This window comes from Atractosteus spatula, chromosome 11 (genome assembly GCF_055471065.1).
Source record: "Atractosteus spatula isolate fAtrSpa1 chromosome 11, fAtrSpa1.hap1, whole genome shotgun sequence".
In the NCBI taxonomy this organism is placed as follows: Eukaryota; Metazoa; Chordata; class Actinopteri; order Semionotiformes; family Lepisosteidae; genus Atractosteus; species Atractosteus spatula.
In genome coordinates, this window is record NC_142716.1 from 49,224,581 (window position 1) to 49,244,752 (window position 20,172).

General features: G+C 41.7%; 1 protein-coding gene across 1 annotated transcript in view; it reads left to right on the forward strand.

Moving 5' to 3' along the window:
• Nucleotides 1–20,172, forward strand: part of cep112 (centrosomal protein 112) — a 144,963-nt gene that overhangs the window by 59,535 nt on the left and 65,256 nt on the right. Inside the window, exons 18-19 of the mRNA XM_088927448.1 lie at nt 13,903–14,038; nt 19,298–19,405. Of these exons, the coding sequence (XP_088783574.1) occupies nt 13,903–14,038; nt 19,298–19,405 (244 nt within the window). The remainder of the gene's footprint in view (nt 1–13,902; nt 14,039–19,297; nt 19,406–20,172) is intronic.

The following is a 20,172-nucleotide window of genomic DNA, read 5'->3' on the forward strand; positions in this document are numbered from 1 at the left end:
ACCACTTTCCTTTCCCCTCCTGCAACAGCCCGGTAAGGAATACCCTCCAGTTCCAGTCTGAGCTGTTACCATTTTTCTGTTTGTTTGTTGCAAATGCTATAGAACCTCATGTCCTGTTCACCCCAGCACACCCCCCGTCCAAGGCCTTGGGGATGATGTCAGCCCTGGTTTAGTCCCACATATGATGTAATTGTTTACTGCTTGTTTACTTGGCTCTTCCTTGTGAGATATCACACTCCTTCAGGACTTGCTTTCCAGATTCAATTACAGTAGAGGAAGCATCAGCACACAGCCATATTTGGCGTCCGAGTTTTGCCTGACAAAACAGAAATTACATCATCTGTAATTTTGCCTGTTGTTGTGAAGATGACTGCGGCAGATACTGTTTGTCTTTGCACCCATGTCTCAATGCTGTGTCCACCGCACTTGCCTCACTGTCTAGTGTTTCTTGCTCTGTTGTCCACTGAGTAGCCCAGGTGCCTGGTCTATGTCTTGGAACAAGCTGGGCTCCGGTTCCACATCAAATTTTATTGCACTGGAATCAAATTAAATTAACCATTATTCCCTCTAAGGGAATTTGTCTTGCACATCAAGTGCTCACAACATATAATATATATGACAATAATACAATACAGCAACAGTATGATACCGTGATACAAACAACATTTAACAACATTGCTGGGTCAGAGCTCAATATAGTATCATAAAATTAAAATCAGACAATTAGCTGGTAAAATGTCTAAAACAACATCAGCAACAATAGTAATGAGATCCCTACCTCCAAAACAATCTTTTCATTGGTCATTTCATTGTTCTTTTCAAGTAAATGCTCTGTTAGTCTTTATACAGAGGATCGGGTGCCTCCTTCCAGAGGGTAGGAGAGTATATTCTAAAAAGAGTGGATGAGAGGAGTCATCCAAGTTCTTATGTCTTAGAAACGCAGTGTGTTGTGCACAATGGACACGACAGGCGGTTCCAAACATGATGCCATGATCTGAAAAGGAAATCTGGGGCAGTTTTCCTATGCTTGGACTTCAGTGGTGCAGCCTGGGATTTCTTGCTCCGAGGATGACGGCATGCCGAATGCCTGTCGCACATCTCCCAAAGTGCAAAGAGAGTGTGCGTCCCCCATCAGCCCGCTGTTTTTGGTAATAGTGTCAAGTTTAATTTCCAGGGAGTTCCTCCACTTCAGGGGTAGAATCGGGGGAACTGGGAGGTGAGCCTAAAAGACTTTAGTGAAGATAAACAGAACGAAAGTGCAGATAAAGGATGAATAAAACCATGTGATTATTTGTGTATTGACAAATTACCAGATTTTATAGTTTATAAAACAAGAAAGTGTTTTTACACCATTACTGTCTAAAGTGTATAAATGGTAAATATCCTGAGCAGTAGCCAGTGTTGCTGAGTTTTTTCAGTTTCAGTGTTTCATGAGATTAGGACTTAAGGAATGTGCAGTGGTACTAAAATATGAGATTCCTGATCCTTTGAACTGCAGTACGTGGAGGATGAGTGGTGTTGGGGTTGTGTACTGTAATCAGTTTCCTATCTCCTTATGACTTACAAAAACATTGTTGATGCCAAAACATGAGAAAGAAGCTTAGCAGAAAGCAAGGTTTCGCTTGGAAACGGGACAGGAAAAAATCAGCAAAGTTGTTTATGCAAGCTGTGTCTTTGTTTTTGTTAGTCCTTGTTTTAAATTACCTCTGTTTTTTAATGTTAATTATATCACAAAACAGATTAAGAGACTTAGTATTTTAGTCTAAAAAATCATTCAGAGCTAGCTTGAAATTGGAGTTTACTCTAAATTGATATGCAAATTTATAATCAATTAATTGACTAAAATGTCAGTTATTGTTTAGAAAAGTGTCTGACATTTGGCTGTTTATTTGCTAATTTATTTTGCTTTGACTTTATGGCTGAGTTTTGCCTCTTAGCTAAAAAAAACATTTAATTTCAACCTCGTACACCATTTACATTTTTCCATTAAAAAAAAAATGTGCCACTGAAATTCTGTATAGGCATCTTTCCTTTATAATGTCATCGAAACGGTTTTGAAACGTTTAAAACCACATATCAGAGCTGTGTTTTCTGCTTTTTACAAACAGAAAGTTTAAGCATTTTCTGAAGACACAGACGCTGTTACAGCCTCCAGCAAGATATGTCACTCCCATACGCTGTCCACACCAGCGTGTAATTCTAACTTTAAACAATGACTCATGGGCGTAAGGTGCCCTCAGACACAGGACTCTTGAACAGTACCTCAGCTTTTGCAGTACTCCACACATCAGAGGGAAATGGCCTGAATCCGCAGACATATATCTCTGAATCAATCAATCAGTATCAATAATGAAGCATGCAGCGCTGTGCAGACTTCAGAAAGGCAAGTGCTGCTTTTGGCACTGAGCTGACGAAACACTGTACGTGCTCTGATTCGGTTTGTTAGCCGAAGCCAATTCGGCTTGCTGTCTGCTGTGGGCCGAAAAGGCAGTGCCCGTTTTCACCTGCAGCTAGTCTTAATGCACAGACCCTGACGGGCGACACGGTAAGTGCTCCAGCTTTAGAGCAAATCAGGGACTTCAAAGGAGGGTGGTAGCGCTCGTGTGGAGTGAATATTGCCCGATGGTGTGTCTAAAAAGACATAGTGGCATTTGAAAAGATAGAACGAGTGGCGAGGTGGTATTATTTAGCGATGGATTTAGAAGCCTTTTTTGTCCGTTGATTGTATTTTTATTATTTTATTTGCTCATCACTATTAGGGAACATGAAGTGGTTTACAATGAAAGCCTGTTCGCTTTTTGTTTCTGCGGGGTATGTGTTTGTGGCAAGCATGCTGGATTTGTCCTTTCATTGTTTTTTTAATGTTTTTTTGCATTTGAATTTCTTCATGCAAATGAAAACCTGAACGTAGATTTGATTTCTAGTTTCTATAGCAACAGCATAAAACACTACAAAGCCCTAAAAAAAAAAAGAAAATACTCAAAAGTTTCTCTGCAGTTGCTTTCATCCCCGTGTGGCTGTAATCATCAGAGGAAATTAGCATACTGGGAAACAGAACATGTTGTGGAAAGCAATTGTTAATTGGGAGCGAGTCTTGCTGAGCAGGCGGGCCCTGGTTTGAGCCAGCGATAAAAACATCTCCCATTCAGGAGAAAGGTTCAGGCCATCGGCATTTCCGTTTTCCTCAGGAATCTGGCTGATCTATACAGAATCCGCACCACCACCAGTCCTTCTTGATCAAAACCATTCCTCTTTCAAGGTGCAGCGCCGTCCTGCAGCCTGTGCTGCAGTGCGGAGAGGGCAGTGCTACCTGCCTTTCATTAACCATGAAGGCGTCTGCTTCAGGGATCCAGGCCTCGCAGCAGGAAGCTCAGTGATGCAGCAGGGAACATCATGATGGCTAAGGCTTGGCGTTTGTTGGGGAAGATAAAGCAGAGGCAGGTGGGCAAGACTTTAAAACAGGAGAGTTAAAGACAGAACATTAGAGAGGTTCTGGGGAGCTCCTTTGGCTGAGCTTTGAGCCCTGAAAGCTAGTGGCACTTGTCATTCATATTTTAAGAGTTCTAAGATGAACAAAGCTCAGCTTCCAAGAGAGAAGTCAGCTTGTATGCAGCTGCTTTTTCCTCTGGTTGTAAAGCACACTCGCACGCAAGAAAAGTAATTAATATTCACAGCAAAAAAGGAAACCACATAATCCTTTTAAATGTACACACTGCACAGATATTAAAAAGTGCAGGTAAAGAAATCTGGTCTATTATTTTTATTTTTATGACTATTAAAGTGGGTTAGGCACACTTAAAATGCATGTTTTAAATTCACAGCTTTGTTATAGAACAGCCTTCCCAACAGCGATTCAGCATGCAATTGTGAAACAAAAGCCCCTTTTGATTTTTACACAGTGTGACCTTTTTTGATTTGGAGAGATTGGTTTGTGTGGAAATCAATAAGCTGATGTTCAATTGAAGCTGCCTTATCTCTCAGAACACTCCTCTACGCTATTTGCAGGTAGACTGGGAAGGATTGAATAGTAGAGCTGTTCTCATCCCACAGTAATTGAGCACACTGATAGCTGAATAAATTGCTTGGCTGGCACCTCAGGAGACTGCTATTAAGAGTATTTACTAAAACTAATGCAGTCTGAAATGAGTCTGACCAAGGATAATCTCCGAAAACGAGAAATCCAGGCCTGTGGTGACCTTGACATCCCTGATAGCATGATTAGCTTATGCTCTTATTTGCCCAGTCTGATTTACTTTGTTAACAGTCTAATGGTAATTTGAATAGCCAAGGCTGTGGCTAACTTGCAAGTACATGGCCATTTTGCAGTTTGCATTTTTGTCATCTCCGTATCACACTCTTGTCTTAATGAGTTTTTGTACTCATTAAGACGCATGTTTAATTAGGCAGCCGATCATGACGGGTTGAGCTTCTTTGCACCCAATTTTTCTTGGGTGCTGCACCTGTATTTCCAGTTCACACCAACACATTCTTAAGTAGGCTCATTATGTTCATGTGGTGGAGGTCTCCTCCATTACAGTGGGATTTTGACCAGCCCTGTCCAAGTGAGAGGTGTCAGGATTGACTTAAATAGAACTGGAGGGGCAAAACAAATCTTCACATCTTTGTAGCTACTCAGGTCGTCCGTCAGGAGAACTGAGCTCCCTGAAACCAAGTCCCACCGATATTGATGACAAACAGAAAGGCACAATAATATACATTTTACCCAGCATCAGGAGCTGCGCCTTTACTGCCGGCTTCATGACATAGAGAAACAGTAGCGTTGCGATGTTTCTGTACTACAAAGTGAAGTAGAGGAGATGCTTATAAACAAATTTTTATCCAGCTGAAATATTGCACGTAGTCTGGGCGCTATGAGGTGAATTTATTTAGTGTGTGTATATACTTAGTGTGGAAAGAAAGGCAGATCGAATCAGGTATGTGTTGAAGTGATGGTGAGTCATTCAGCACTGTAAACCGTTTGCAGGCTCGTGCTCGTCCTCCCCCATGTATTTTTGAGGTCTGTGTAAAGAAAAGCGTCCAAGAACCAGCTTTTATTTATTTCAGATTAATTTGCCTGTTCCAGGTTTGTTTCTGCCTTCCCAGTCTCTCTCTCCCCCTCCATTCCTGTTCCCTCGTCACAAGAACATCTGATCTGGAAGTGGCATCTCTACGCTTTTTTGAACAACTCACTGGCTTTGTTTTAAAAAGCATCAGAAGACTCCTAGAACATTTGGTCCTGATATGAGCGTTAAAGAAATTGAATCAGTTCCGTTCTTTCTTAGATCACTCGGTTTTTGTAACAAAGTCAAACATTCCATTTCCAGTACATTGGTTATCTACATTGATTTACAATGTGTTTTTCTCTTTATTAATGCATGATTGAAATCCCCTAACATGTGACTTCTACAAATCAGCCCCTATACTAGATTAAACTGTTGATATGCAGCTATTGTAGTGGAAGGCAAAGTGAATCATCTTTTTTTTAAAAAAAAAAAGATTGACTTCAAAGTACCCCTGATAGATCTTATCTTCAGTGGCAGAAAAAAAAAAGTATTGGAATATAATGACTTCTCCGTCTCCTGTAATACAATATGTAAAAATAGGACACAACCTTTATTGAGGCTTAATGAGATTTTACAGGTCTTTTTTGTATTATAAAATAATAATAATTGACAGTGATTTAAATAGAAAGATTGGCATGTCCTATAATTGGAGAGACAGACTAATTCTGCCCGATTCCTTTAAGAGACACTGAGCTTTTGTGTGAATCAATGGAAAACCAACCAGCTGTTTTTTGCTATGTGCCTCCTAGGAGCATCTGAAACCATTTAAATCAAAAGCAGTCACAGTTTCCACTGTGTGTTATAGGCATTCCACAAGCCCCTGCAGCCTGCTGGTCTGACTCTCTCTGTAGGGGGCACGATACAAAGTGGGCAGACAGCACACTGGTCTCCCTTCAGGAGACCTCAATAAAGGCACAACAAGAATAGCCTTTGAGTCATCACCCTGCTCGAGTTAAAACCTTTCTGAACTTAGATAAGTCCTGCTCTTTCTTCCCTTTGTTTGAACCTTCCTTGAAAAATAAAGGTTTTAGCACGTACCTTTTTATACCCCAGCGATTATCATGGCCATTGTAATGGCCGACGGGGAAGAAAAAACGTGCATGCGTAAATGCTTTTTTCTCGTTACTCCCGGAGCATTCGTCAATTTCTGCCTCTCCGTTGAAGCTGAGGTCGAAAAGTGTATCTTTCATGTAAACACGCTGGGCAGGAGAACAGTGGAATGAGCAGCCTGTTTTTAATTAGATGGCAGTAGAAGACCACATTAAAAACAGTTGTGATCGTAGGTTCTTTGGAGAAAATATTTGTATTCTGAATAATTTATGATATTTAATATAAAACTCATCCACAAATTAGCTTCTGCTATCCTCGTGTATGTTTCTTCTGCAAAATGTAAAACTGTAACAAATCTGTATTGGAACCAGCTATACTATATCTAATGAGATCCAATTACCCCTAGTCATTTCCGTATCGCCAATCTCAAAGAAGACTTTTAAAAATAACATCAAGTTGAAAGTGTTGCTCGGTGAATTAGTTTCAGTGCCAAGTCAGGTCAGCCCGGTGGGTCTTTTTCCGAGGTTTTGGAATGGAAGATAGAGGAATGGGGACGACATGGGGAGAGCAGGGGGCACGCAGGTGGTACTGATGATCTCCCGGACAGCTGTGGAGTGGATGCCTCTTCCTCCCGCACGGCGCTCAGTCGGGTTTATTTTAAAGCCTTGCCGTGTGACTGAAGCTGTCAGCTGGTCTCAGGAAAGGCCTTCCTACCCGGTGGTCTGTTGTCATATCGTCTTTCACTGCGCGCAGGATCAGGAAGTCTCGTCAGATCAGAGACACGGCTGGGCGCCTTGCAGCGGGTTCCCGGTTTGCTCTTTAATATCTAGCAGTAATGCTGCACGACACAACCCTCAAGCAGGGGCTCAGGCTGGAGGGACGCAGGGCTGTGCTGCTGCTGTAACTTGGTGTTTGTATTCCCCTGACAACACCAGTGCTTGTTAAATTTCTCTTTCCTGTTGTTCTGTTAATGTGCTTAGCTTTTCCCATATCTCTGGTCCGCCAGACTGTTTCATTAAAAAAGTTTTTTTTTTTTCCAGGATAGGTAACAATACAGAATGGGATTTTCCTGAGGTTTTCATGTTTGTTTGGTGGGCCAAATTGGTTCCACTGCAGTTCTTGACTAAAATCATTTTATCTGTAAGTTAATTTGCGCTCAATTGGATAATTCGAAGAACCTGACAACTAAGGTCGGAGAAAATCTTATTTAAAAATCCTGATCTTGGTGTAAAAGCAGGAAAGCAAAGCTGGAACAAGGAAATGTTTGATGGAAGTTAATTTGGTGGTGTGTATCATTGCTAATTTAGGATATGACTTGCAGTTTTAGTGCCCACTTCTTCCCCTGACTCCGAAGCAGTATCTCTGACGGCTGCTTTAATCAGCTCCAGTGCTCTTGGCCCGAAATGACTGACATATGGATGTTAGCCCTTTTGATACCAGGCTGAACATATAACATAAACCTGATTATTCCAAATTAAGGCGTGCATATTGTAAACACACAATAGCTCTGTTCATTATAACCCGACTGTTTGTCTATTTAATATCTATGACAAGCTTGTTCTCTTTGACGACTACAACCAGAGTTTGTGACCATGAGAATGTTTTCTATTCTCTCCTTTTCTAATTTTTGCTTTATTTATTTGTCTTTTGTGATTCTTCAGAGTTAGAGCCTTTTTTTTTCTTACAACAGTGTTTCTCACAGTCTCCGGGGAGGGAACAAGAGAGCTGTTTTGAAGGGAATAAATATTCCAGTTTTGCATTTCTAACTGCGGGATCCTTTGATCTGGCTTTGGGTTAGTTATCATTCCGTTTGGATGAGTTCACATTGTCTTCCTCCATCCCCTTGCCAGAACGAAACAATCTGCATACATTCCGTATGCTTGTAGACCTTAATTCTCGCCATCAAGCATTTATACTGTACATTTATACATGCTCACACAAGTGTATGTTTGCTGCCTGTATATGTACGTACTGTATGTGAACTAGTACAGCTTAGCATCACCCTGAAAAAGTAGAAGAGGAAAACACAACATTGTGGTTTTTGCGCGTTCTTCAGTGTGGAATAAACCTTTACTTGTTTCTTTGCAGCCAGCAGACACTGACACAGTTCCCTGCTTGAATTTCTGCTTTTATATACATTATATACATATGCATATATGTGCTGGATATATGTGGTTATATGTAAACGTATAGTTAAAGATATACAGTCTGGGAAACTTTACTTAATTCGCTCAACATTCTCTTCAGCTTTCTGGGATGAATGAGTATTCAATGAAATTATAGGGGGTGTTAAACAACACTTATTACACTTAATAATTTATTGGTGAATAATTTTATCACCAATGAAACATCCGGAGCATCTGAAATGACGGCCAGAATATAGTGCTGTTGCAGTGACTCATAGTCCATACCAGCTGCACTTGAAATAGTGTTATTATAGACATCATATAGATTCAGTCCTTACATTACTCTTTGTCTTTTGAAGGAATACCATAATAGGTGCTGTGAATTAAAATGATCACATGGTATTCTGCTGCCTTTAGACTTCTGATGCACAGTTTTATTTCCCACTGTGGATAGAGAAACAGATGTTGTGCTTATAGTACCGGTAAAGTGTTCAGTCCACTTTAGATTACAGGTGAATATATTCTAAATCTAAAAAGAAAGGAAATAAAAGAATTTCTCTATGTTTTATCATTCATTTCAATATTGGTTGCTCATTTCTAATGATGAGGTTGGTTATGTGAAGGCACATATCGCAATTTATCTAGGGATCACTTGGTTTTATTATATTTTAGATAAAGCACACTGCATATGTTCCTGCCTTAATATGAGAACAGCTACAAAAGAGTCTGGAGTCAACGATTAGTAGCAGTGCCTTCATTATGTGGATACCAGCTGTGCGAATTCACCCTGATGAACTGCGGCATTTTCTGAACAGCCCTTAATTACTCTCTGCAGATATTAATAACACACTGACAACTTAAACAGGAATGAAATGAGTTCTTATGCTGTTCACTGCTGTAACCCTATTATGTTTTGTTTCATGTTTCTGAGTCTCTGTTTGTTTGCTTCTTTGTTTAAATTCGTGAAGATCTATAACTAATCAAGGTCATTGCTTAAGATTAAAGCCTTTTTTGTGAGTCAGGCCAGTTCTGTGGCGTCTGCCTCAGGAGTAAAATCAGACTCCCGTTACACAGGAATTTGATCCATTTTGACTTCAGCAATCTGTGGGCACATATTGCAGGTTTGCACTCAGCAAGGTAACAGATGTCAGCATCTGGTTTTGACTTGTATCCCAAAGTCTGCAGCGTGGAAAACCTGAACTGGCTTAGACTGCTGTGCAGGGGAGTGAAATTGGAGATTTGCTTGGATTTACACTTTCCTGAAGCATGATTTCTTTCTGTAAACAAATATGTGGGTGAGAGTGGACTGTCAGGGATCTGGGGGGTACAGGTGGGCTCAGCTTTCCAGTCTTCTTCGCCACAAAGTGTACAGGAAGTATTACTGAGCCTCTTTCTGACACTTGTGTTTTGCATCTCTCTTAATGTCTTCCTGCTACAAACCACGTCTCGAAGGTTAAGAGGATTTCCTTGGTTCTGTCTCCGTGCCTGTAATTTGGACCTCCTCAGATGCCACTTCCCAACCCAAAACCATTTTAAGCTGCTGACCTCAAAGCTCAGGCAGTTCCAGCTCTCTCTAACCTCTCATCAGGCCCAGAGCATCCTGATTGATTGTGACAATTCTGCCAGCTACCACTCTCCACACCCTCTGTCGCCGCCACCCACCTCACACACTGCTCTCCATTCATTTCTAGCGGGAAGGAGAAGAAACTAACAAAAACAGAAAATGGGTGAATCAAGAAACTCTCAGCAAATACATGAGTGGGAAAGAAAGTTCGTTGTTGGGGAAAAAATATCCACACAAATTTTTTTTTAATGTTTCTGATTGTGAAAAAAGTGTTTTTTTTTTATGTTTAGATGATCTGAAAATCTGTGTTGTGGCTTTTGATAGCAGGCCACCGAATAGACTGTAATGGAGGCCTTACATTTCTCTCTCTCTCTAAAAAAAGGCAAATTAACCATTAAAACTTGGTTGACAAATCCTCAAAGTTGAAGGGCCACCCAGCAGCTCTGAGCCTAAATATAGATCCTGCATCACTGAGAAATCAGCCCTTCTGCAGGCAGCAGTAGTATTGATAGATTGGGAGGGAGAAAGGGCACAAAATTATTCAAAGGGTCATGGCAAGGACTGGGACAAAGCATGGAGGTTATCATCACAGTTGAACACATCATATTGTATGGCGCTGTGCAATATTGGTAAGATTTGCACTATAGAACTTATGGACATAAAGTTTGCAAGCGAGAGTAGGCCATTCAAACTATCCAGCTCATTTGGTTTTTAATTTAGTTGGTCCAGCTGTGTCTTGAATGAAGCCAGGGTGCCACCTTCAACAGTATGACTGGGGTAGCTTGTTCCAAGCTCCCACAACTCTGTGTGAAAGGTTTAGATGCACTTCTTCTTTTTTTTTACCCTTAACCTCTTACCGCTTTCAGGTTCATGATAAAAGCAGAGTAAAGTAAAGTGAAATCAGAGTAAGTCACGGCAGAGGGCGTGTGTGTGCATCTGCAGTGCGGGAGTGGAGTGGGTCACCTGTCTCCTCAACTGGGCTGATGTGCAACACACTTCTTACAGTGCTTCCAGACAGGGTAAATCAAAGTACTGCAAATACCTCAGATGGGCGGTTCTGCGACTGACACATGTAGGACACGCGGGCTTGTTTCTGGGCTTGTTGCTGTCCCATTTACAGTACTTGACTAATATTCTTTGTGCTTCCATTGAGAGTGGCTCTGGCTTCTCCTAAACGAAGACATTTCTCCAACAAAAGCCACGAAACACAATTTAGTTTAGGAAAGCTTCCAAAGGGGCAAGTCTTGCCTTTTATGGCAACAGTAGAAAGAAACGTCAAAATGAAAAGCGAAGTGACTTTTGTGACTGAATCGTATAATGATGGGGGTTGACGGGGGGAGTAGACACTCCCAAGGTGAGCAACTGGCAGACACAGAAGTATCCGGTTTTGTATTCATGGAGTGCAAGAAGCTCCTCTCCCCTCCTGTGTGCTCATCACTCACACACACACACACACACACCTCCTTTTCGGCGTCTGCCGAAGCTCGGAGCCTTTCATTGGAAAGTTTGTGCGCCGGTTGTCGTGTGAATGTTTTTGTGTATGTGTGTGTTCCACATCAGAGCTCCAGAGAAGGTCTTTTGTGTCTGGGCTTGCCCTGCAGGCAGTCATGTTGCGAGGCAGATTAATAATTACAGAGTACACAGCATCGGGAAAAACAGTTTCTGGATCTTTGATGTCAGACATGAGAGAGACCAAAATTACAAAGAAAAAATGTTATAAAGAGGAAAGGTCCTACAGTTCCTTTTTTATTTTTAAGGCTGCATTTCCTGTTATTGTTAGTGTCTACTGTTTGGCAACACATTAAAAAGGGAATATAAAAAAGAAGGCCTAGTGCCATTCCCAAGAGGGAGCCCAAGTTTGTCATAGCAGTGGCAACAGAGCAACAGAACAAAGGCACTATTTTTACTTCCTGAGTTGTGTGATCCGTGTATTTTTACTTTTCCAGTTACTTTGTAATGCAATAGGCAATATCACATCATGGGCCTTGAAACTAAACAGCACATGAGTTATTTTAAGTAGCGCTTATTGTATGTGTAGCTATAATCATGTGTAGCTGAAATCCTTTTATGAATTTATGGCTAAAATGTGTAGTTTGGCTTGGATGGCCTCTGTACTGTCTCTTATTCTTTCTTTTTTTTTCCTCCATGAAGATCTCTGTAATGTCCTCAAATAAAGATACTCTGGGTAGAGAGAAGCAGTTAGTGAGAGTGCAGTGTTCCCGGCAGAAAAGTGGCAGAACTCTGAAAGTTATTGTTATTGTATGAAGGAAAGAGCACTAAGATGTGAGTAGTTGTGTTGCAGCATAGCAGTGGATGTGGTTGGGAGTGTGTTGTGTGGCTGAAGTCTCCTGAATACCTATTAGAAATGATGTAGAGCCGTGTAGGACTGAGATTACCCCATGTAATCTCAGCCTGGTATCGTCGCTTGTCTGTTCAGTTGTATCTCTATAATGTTAAGGAATCAGCATATTGCTGTCACTGATATTTGTGACTATGCAGCACATCAGAGTAATAAACTGTACTCTCATAAGGGGTGTGCAGATATTAAGTGGTTTTCCTTGATTGGCAAATGAAAGACAACTTGTGGCACTAAACCAGCAGAAAACCCTAGCCTTTTATCTCCTTGCCTTTATTCATATCTATGATATTTAATCCCAGCATAACACATTTCATTAAAAACTGAAATGAGATGTGAGAGCTGAGGTCGTAATTCCTTTCAGTAAATATGCATTTCTTCCAAAAGAAACTCTCGTGTGCGGCTCATCTTGTAGTCTTAATACCTCAACATTCCATTAGGGAAGAATCTACTTTCTAATTCCAATAATACCTCTTGGATCCTGAACTCATACTCACAGCTTTTTTGTTGTTTTTTTTTTGTCCAAATGACTTTCTGGATTTTCTGTGTAATTCCAAGGATTAATAAAGAACATAATTCCTTATCTTCTGAACCATGTGAATAGGCTATAATGCCTTCCTTGCATTCTTCAATTAAGAGGCAATACTTTGCAGGTTTATCATGTGAAGATACAGTATCACAGGTTTAAAGTATTTAGGACATATGTTTTACGATCTTATTAACTTTTTTTTGGTTGTAAAGTTGATTTGCATGTACTGTTGTGATAAAATCTTGAACTGTTGTGCTCTTTTCACTCGTTTTTTCCTTCCTTATGCAGAAACACAATTCTTTGGTGATCATCCACTTAAATCTCAGCCTGTTTCTTATAACCTATCAGTTAACTCTCATAGATCTATGTTTGTAGTACAGAAAGTAGTCTTTTGCTTTTGTAGCTGTGTAGAGGGGAACAAATGATATTAATGATGAGGAAGACCTGAAAACCAGTTCATCAGACCTGACCGGTACATGTGCTGGATGAGCTCTTAAGACACTTCGTATTGGCAGCTTGTGTGTTGTCACCTTGAGCTGCTGAGCTGAAGATGCCGAATGACAATCTTGGTTTAATCTCTGCCCAAACTCAGCGGTATTAATATGAGACTGCTGCTGTAACAGCAGAAAACACCAGTGGAGGCTCTGAGCACGTTGTTGATGCTCAGAAGATGCATTTATTCTAATTCTGGTTTTTAAGAATCTATCTCAGACTTTTGAACAGCTGTTCAAAGATGGAAATGCACCTATATACTCAATTAGAGTGGATATGAGGTTACAGAGGTTGTATATGCCGATTAATTTGAATACATATATTGGCATCTATATAGCAGAATTTGCTGGAGTAATTTGCTCAAGGGAACAGCAGCAGCTTTGCAAGCTGAACCCATGAGATTTCAACCTTCGACCTGGTCAGGATTCCAGAGACGGAATGGCAAATGTCACTACAAAAGCCTCCTGTCCGTTCTTTTGCTAGGCAGAGTTTTCCTAACTCCATGTTGTTTTGGAGTTTCCGCAGGTGTGAGGAGAGAGGCCGCACTTTGTGTCATGTCATCTCGTACAAACATGACATTGGCCTCACAAGACGCCCTCCTTCAAAAAAAGGGGGTTCACTGTGTACTGTGAGCGCGGCAGAGCTTTCTGTCACTCGTCTGTTGGTCCGGGTGCATGCTGAGCTCATGTGTGGCCGGGTCTGTGCCTTCTGCTGTGTTTCAGGGAGAAGGAGGAGCAGCTGGGGCGGCTGGCGGGGCAGCAGAAGCTGCAGGCCCAGCAGGCGGAGCAGGCCCTGGAGCAGTTCAGGAGGCAGGTGGAGCTCAGCTCGGAGAAGGCCTACTCTGACATGAAGCAGCAGGTGAGAGGCAGGAAGGAGCAGTCCCTGTGAAGACTGGCTCAGATCTACATCCTCCCCATGACAGTGTCATTGTCTTTTGGGTTGGGAGCAGCTGTGCAGGAACTGTTTTTTTCTCTAATTTCCTTGTTCCATTTTTTGGTCTTAAAATGAGCCTTAAATTGTGGAGTGCTTGGCCAGCATCCTCCATATCTTGTATGTGGACAATGTGAGAGTCTCTTGTGCCTCGGTCAGCCAAGACACTCTTCCTCCTCACTGGCATTGGAACTCACTTCTGCATCTGAACATTCTCTGATGCTGTTGATATCTGTCCCTGCTTTGTGATCCTTAAGAAATAAACACAATGGGAACAGGACCCAATAGCATCCCAGGATCCAAGTCTGACTTCCCTGCTATACACAGGCCTGTGTCTGCTGGACAGTACACCGTCATGCTGGTGCTCCGTTCTGTGTGGATTCTTGCAGTGATGCCCACAATGCCCACGGCTGTACACTGAAACAGACAGAGAGGATAAAATGGCAAGATGTGATGCCCAAATTGCCTCAGTGGTTTTGACATCATGCCTTATAAAAATCCCCTTCACCACAGTGGTGAGCCTCATCCCGCACATAGTGTGTGCCGTATCCTGTTTACCAAAAACTCAGAGTTTGAAGAGAAAGAAACACAGAGGACTGAACAAAAATGTTTTGTTCTTTTGTTTTTGGAACAGCCGGCATAAACTGTTTTTTTGTAGTCCGGCAACTTGTATTTGCTTTCTGCTCTACAACTGTGGAAGGTAACGACAGTGAACCTCTGGCTTAGCATGATGCCTACACAGTCTCCTTTTTATAGTTCCCTAAAACACCTGCCTCCGCCTTCACCTTGGGAAGCCTCCCTGATGCAAACGTGATTCGTCAGGAACTTCAACAGTCACTTATAATGTACTCTTGTTGATGAGGATGGCCTCAGTCTTTGCTAAGCATCCATTTTAGTTGCAGAAGCTCTGAGGAAAATCACGATGCCACATTGCTCTGTGCCAATTCCTTCCTTTCTCACTGCTGGGTAAAACATGGGCCTGTCCCAGGACATCAGCACCCCCCTGCCCTGCAGAACCTGTCCTCCGTGGGGTAACTGGACAGGGAGAGCCCTCTCATGCCCCATGAGTCCCACAAGGGAGGAGTGCAATCAGTCCCCTTCTGCAGAACATACTGTTTATTAACCTCCATGAACTCCAATCTTTGAAGTGAAGGAAAACAAAGCAAAAATAATAATAACAAAGAAAACGAAAAACCCAGCTGTGTTCAATATTCACTCACGCGCTGTTTCTTTAACCAGCTTCGCTGTGCTGGAGGCTAATACGTGAGGATACGTGTGGATTCTGTCATTCAGGGATCTTCTTCGGCTTACAAACAACTTTCAGGCTTTGTTCATAGTTTTTCTGTTTTTTTCCTGTTGGCTTTTAGGTTAACTCTAGTATTTAAGAAACCATGTGGTTGTATATTCCAAGATTTGAGATTAAAGAAATGGTTAGGTTCCTGAAGTTAAAAATAGCCTAATTAGAGTTGAAATTTTACTGCTGTCCTTAAGGTATTTGCATCAGGGCTTACAAACTTTTTATTAAATGACTTCAAATTTATCAGTGGAATCTTGGCATGACGTCATCCTTTTTATCGCAGCACAAATGCTCAAAATGAAATTTACAATTCATTTTTACTATTTCACGACTGAAATTTCGGAAGTAGGTCTGGATGCCTTAAATAGTTAAAAAATTGTAAATAGAGTGCAGAGTTCTTCACTGGGGCGAGCTTTTACTGTTGATAAGCCACTTCTTCCAGTTAAAAATGCAGGCAGCGCTGCATCCATGTTTGAGTCATTCCGTTTAATGAAATGAAGATGTTCCCTGGGGAAAAGAATCTTCTGCAAGGACTCAAAAATTCACTGAAGTTTCGGCAACATACAACCATTGGAATCAGACAGTTCCTACAAATTTGCCAATAGTTTTCACCCTAATGATAGAAAATACTATATTTTCATACTTTTAGTATGTACTGTTTTTATAGTTTGCTTTATTATTTCACTTTTATAGTTATTCCAGTTTTGCTCTAGATACAATATAGTGTAATGGTGCTTCACTACACTGGAACATAGGAATACTTCGACAAAGTATGAACACCGTAAAAAAGATACCGTAACCAATGCCTGTTGTAAAGACAACAAAAAATTCTTTGCGTCTGCCCAAACAAAATGCCTCGCACACTGCCAGTGGCTGCAACTGAGTAGTCAGCGCCATCTTCCTGGCCACTAATTCTGCTGCGATAAGATTCAGAAATGCAAACTGCAGATCCCTTGAGATTCTCTGTGTCGGTTTCGATAATGCAAGGTTAAATAACGAAAATCGAATGACTCTGGCGCTCTAACTTTACATGCTAACACCAAGGAGGATTCACACCAGCAAATCCTGAGGACTCGCTCTCCAGATGCCTCACAAAAGTTTAAAACTGTAGCTTCAGGGCCTCAGGCGCTTTATGTACAACGTATGGACGTATGGAAAAACCCCACTAATTTTGTGTTTTGTCTTAATTCATGTTTAATCAGTCTGTGCTGATGTACCATACAAATGACTGGTTGGCGTTGACCCAAATACTTAAATGAGCATAAATGGTGATTGAAGCCTGTGTTGCATTTATTGCAGGTTTTTTGTGTCCCTCACTGTTCGCCTGTCCGCCTGGCTCGCACGAGCTGCTGTATTGCGACGTTGTGGTGGCGTGCAGTGACTTGTCTTCAAGGTTGCAGCTCTATGCCCTGCAGACATGGCATGGCTTTTGTATAGCAGTAATTTCATTATAGCTGTCACCACCACCCTCCTTCCTTCACAGTTTAGTGACAGATGTTTCTGTCGCCCAACTGTCTTTGTTATTAATCATTACGGGTGCGTCAGCACTCCTGACTGGTCATTGGCAATCATTTCGAGACCCAGCATCTGAGGGTCTGCCCACTGTGGCATTGTTTCAGAAGCTGTTGCCTGCAACAGTAAGTCACCCTTTCTGAGAAAACATACATCAGCACATAGCATCCGAACATCGGCCGCAAGTCAGAGCAGCCCGTTCTGCCCCTCACTCTTATTTGGTTCAGAAGGGTGACTGGCTCCAAGCAGCCATTCAGGCCCAGCTGGGAGAGCTGGAAGGCAGTACGAGCACCTGGCTCTACACAGACAAACAACCCAAGAGCTAAAATCGGACCCAGAACACGGAACTGTGAGGCAGCAGTACTCATCACCATCGCCTTCCTGTTCCCGTCTTTCATGTCGGAACAGTGTAGACTGTGGGTAGCTGTGCATGCCAGGGTTAATTTCACACAGAAATCTCCAAGGACGTTGCATATAGCTGAAAACTTCCTGGAAGAAAGGGAGAGAGATATCATGAAAGAAGGCAGTATAGAGTAATCTCAATGAGAAGATCTGTTTCAGCATCTACAGTATATATTACTAATTTATAATGTACTTCAAAGCCAGTTCGTAGGCGATGAATTGCAGCCTTAGCCGTACGATAAAACACATCCTGAGCCCTGCCAGACCTCATTATTCACTGGCCTTATTAAAAGTTTCCGTACTCTGCCATGTGCCTCTGTGTGTCTGACACTACGTTCAAGTGAGAGAAGCATCTGCACATATCACCTCACGCCCCTCTGGAGTGAAAGAAGGGTGTTAAACAAAGGTTTTGAGCAGACGGATCCTGGAGTCAGATGGTTCTGAACTTCTGTGAAGTTTGGTGCCCTTTGGAGCGGTGTGGTTTCCTTTGTGTGGCCTCTGTGTGCAGAAGAAGGCTTTTAAATTTTCGGACAGTGTTAATGCTATTATGGAATAGTTTTAATGAAGAAAGACAAACATGTTTTGCTTTAGAAGTGAATAAAATCACTTTCCTGCATCACATGTCCAGTGCCTTCAGAGCTGTAGTTTTTTATTGCCAGCAATCATGCCACTGTGAACTTAATTAGTGTAGAACAACAGGCCTCCGATGACGTTACTCTGTTCGGATTGACTAAGTTCTCTGTGTATCAGGGTAGCGTCCTCATATGAGAACATGTAGGACATAGAGTACAGTGACCCTCGGGTATACAGTACATACTTGTGTGCTTGCAAGCTCTTGAGCTGAGCCTTTAAATTATATGTCCACAACAGACAGAATAGAACAGAACTAATAACTGAAGGAGTGGGTTTCTTTCCATATTTTTGTGAATTGCTCTGATGTGTAGTAAAGTTGCTGTGTGGAATTGGTTGGTTCAGCTTGTTGGGTGCTGTATTAAATTCTTTCTTAAGGGAAGAGGTGGGTCATTTCCAGATTCACCAATCGGAGTTCCTTCAGGGTGTGTGGGAGGGCTACGCGTGGTGTGGGAGCCAGCCAGGCTGTAATGCACTTAGCATGTACGTTTCCATTGTAACCACTCGAAAAACCCACAAAGGCAGGAGTTTTCACACCTGTCTTCGGCAGTCAGTTTTTCCACTGGTCATTTGTCTCTGTTTCATTACACTAGCATCTGTGATGGCATTACCATGCTTGGCAAAACCTTTCAGTGGATGCAGCATTTATGTGAAATGTTTGAGTGATGAGTTAACATCTGTTTCAGTCACTGTTACTGGAAAACACATGTGGTACACCTGGCTCACTTTATCCCCCGTGAATTTACTAGACTATTTTATTTTTTAAGAAATCTCTAAAACAGTATACTGTACAGACAGCAATTGCAAAAAATGCACTCATCTGGTTTCAGAAATAAAGGACCAGTCCCTGTTATCTGTAGTCTGCTGTCCCAATCTCTGGATCAAGGCCTGTCAAGGCCAGATCTCAGTGTTGAAGGCTCTTGTTTTACCAATGAGCTCTGCCATAGAAGTTATACTGGGGCCATAGCCAGCATCTCCATCTTTATTTAATTTGTATATGTGGCATCCCTAAGTCAGGATGTTTGCTAAAGCAGATTTGCTAGAATCATAAATGCCAGCTTACTGACCTGCATTATGGAGCATATGCCCCACTGTTGGGGCTGATGTTCTTTCATACAGAAACTGCAGTCCTCTGAAATCAAAAATGGGTTTCTGACCATCATCCTGTTGGTCAAAGTGGCACCCCCTGCTGGTCGGCCCAGGGTATTAGGGCAGAGTATCACAGGCCGCACCAGCTCCAGCCCCACGCAGACTGGGCCTTGTGCTGTTGAGTGTTGAAATAGGTCAGATTCCTCTTCAGGGCCACAAGCACAGAATTAAAAATTCTCTTTCTTTTCACTTTGTAGATGGAGAAAGTCGAGGCAGATCTGGCAAGATCAAAATGTCTCCGTGAGAAGCAATCTAAAGAGTTCACCTGGCAACTTGAGGAACTCAAGCAGAGATATGAGCAACAGGTCAGTCCTCTGCGAGTTTGATATGAGTTCTGTCTTTACGTCTGGCTTTCATCTCTCATCTCTGTCACTCTGTCCAGCTGTCTGTGTGTCTTTCTACATTTTTGTCCATTTTATTTTGTGTAACTCAAAATCTTCAAGTGCTGTTGCCATTCAAAATACATCACAGCAATCTCGCCCTCTGGGTATTTTATTAAAACATGCCAAGCGTCACTTTATGGATCAGGCAGACTTCAGAAAGAAAGTGGCAAATCTAGAGACTAAAGAGTTAGCCTGGAGGATGTAGTATATGCATTCTGAGTAGGTTTAAGTTCTCTAACATTATGTATTGTATTTTATTGGACAATTACATCAATGTGTCTTGATTACAAATCTAAAAGCACAACACCCCTTCATTTATGATAATGTTACATATTAATAAATCCATGCAAAAAATGTGTTTCACTTCATGGTGCAAAAAGAAAGTTACCTTTGATGCAGACAGAATTTAATTATCTTGCTAGGACATCTGTTATCTATATAACTGGATCACTTTGTGAGAAAAACAGGGAAAAACTTATGTTAATAGTGCAACTTCTGACTGACAGATCTTTTGGCTTTAACCTCAGAACGTTTGAAACCCTCCAGGACCAGATCGCGTTTGTTAAAATAGAATGTCTGTAGGGCATGTCTCAGAGCCCCAAATTTAAATGACATCAATATTAGATGACACATTTCGAGACATCAAAAAAGACACATCAATGGTAAGGGTTTATGCTCTTTAAAGCTCA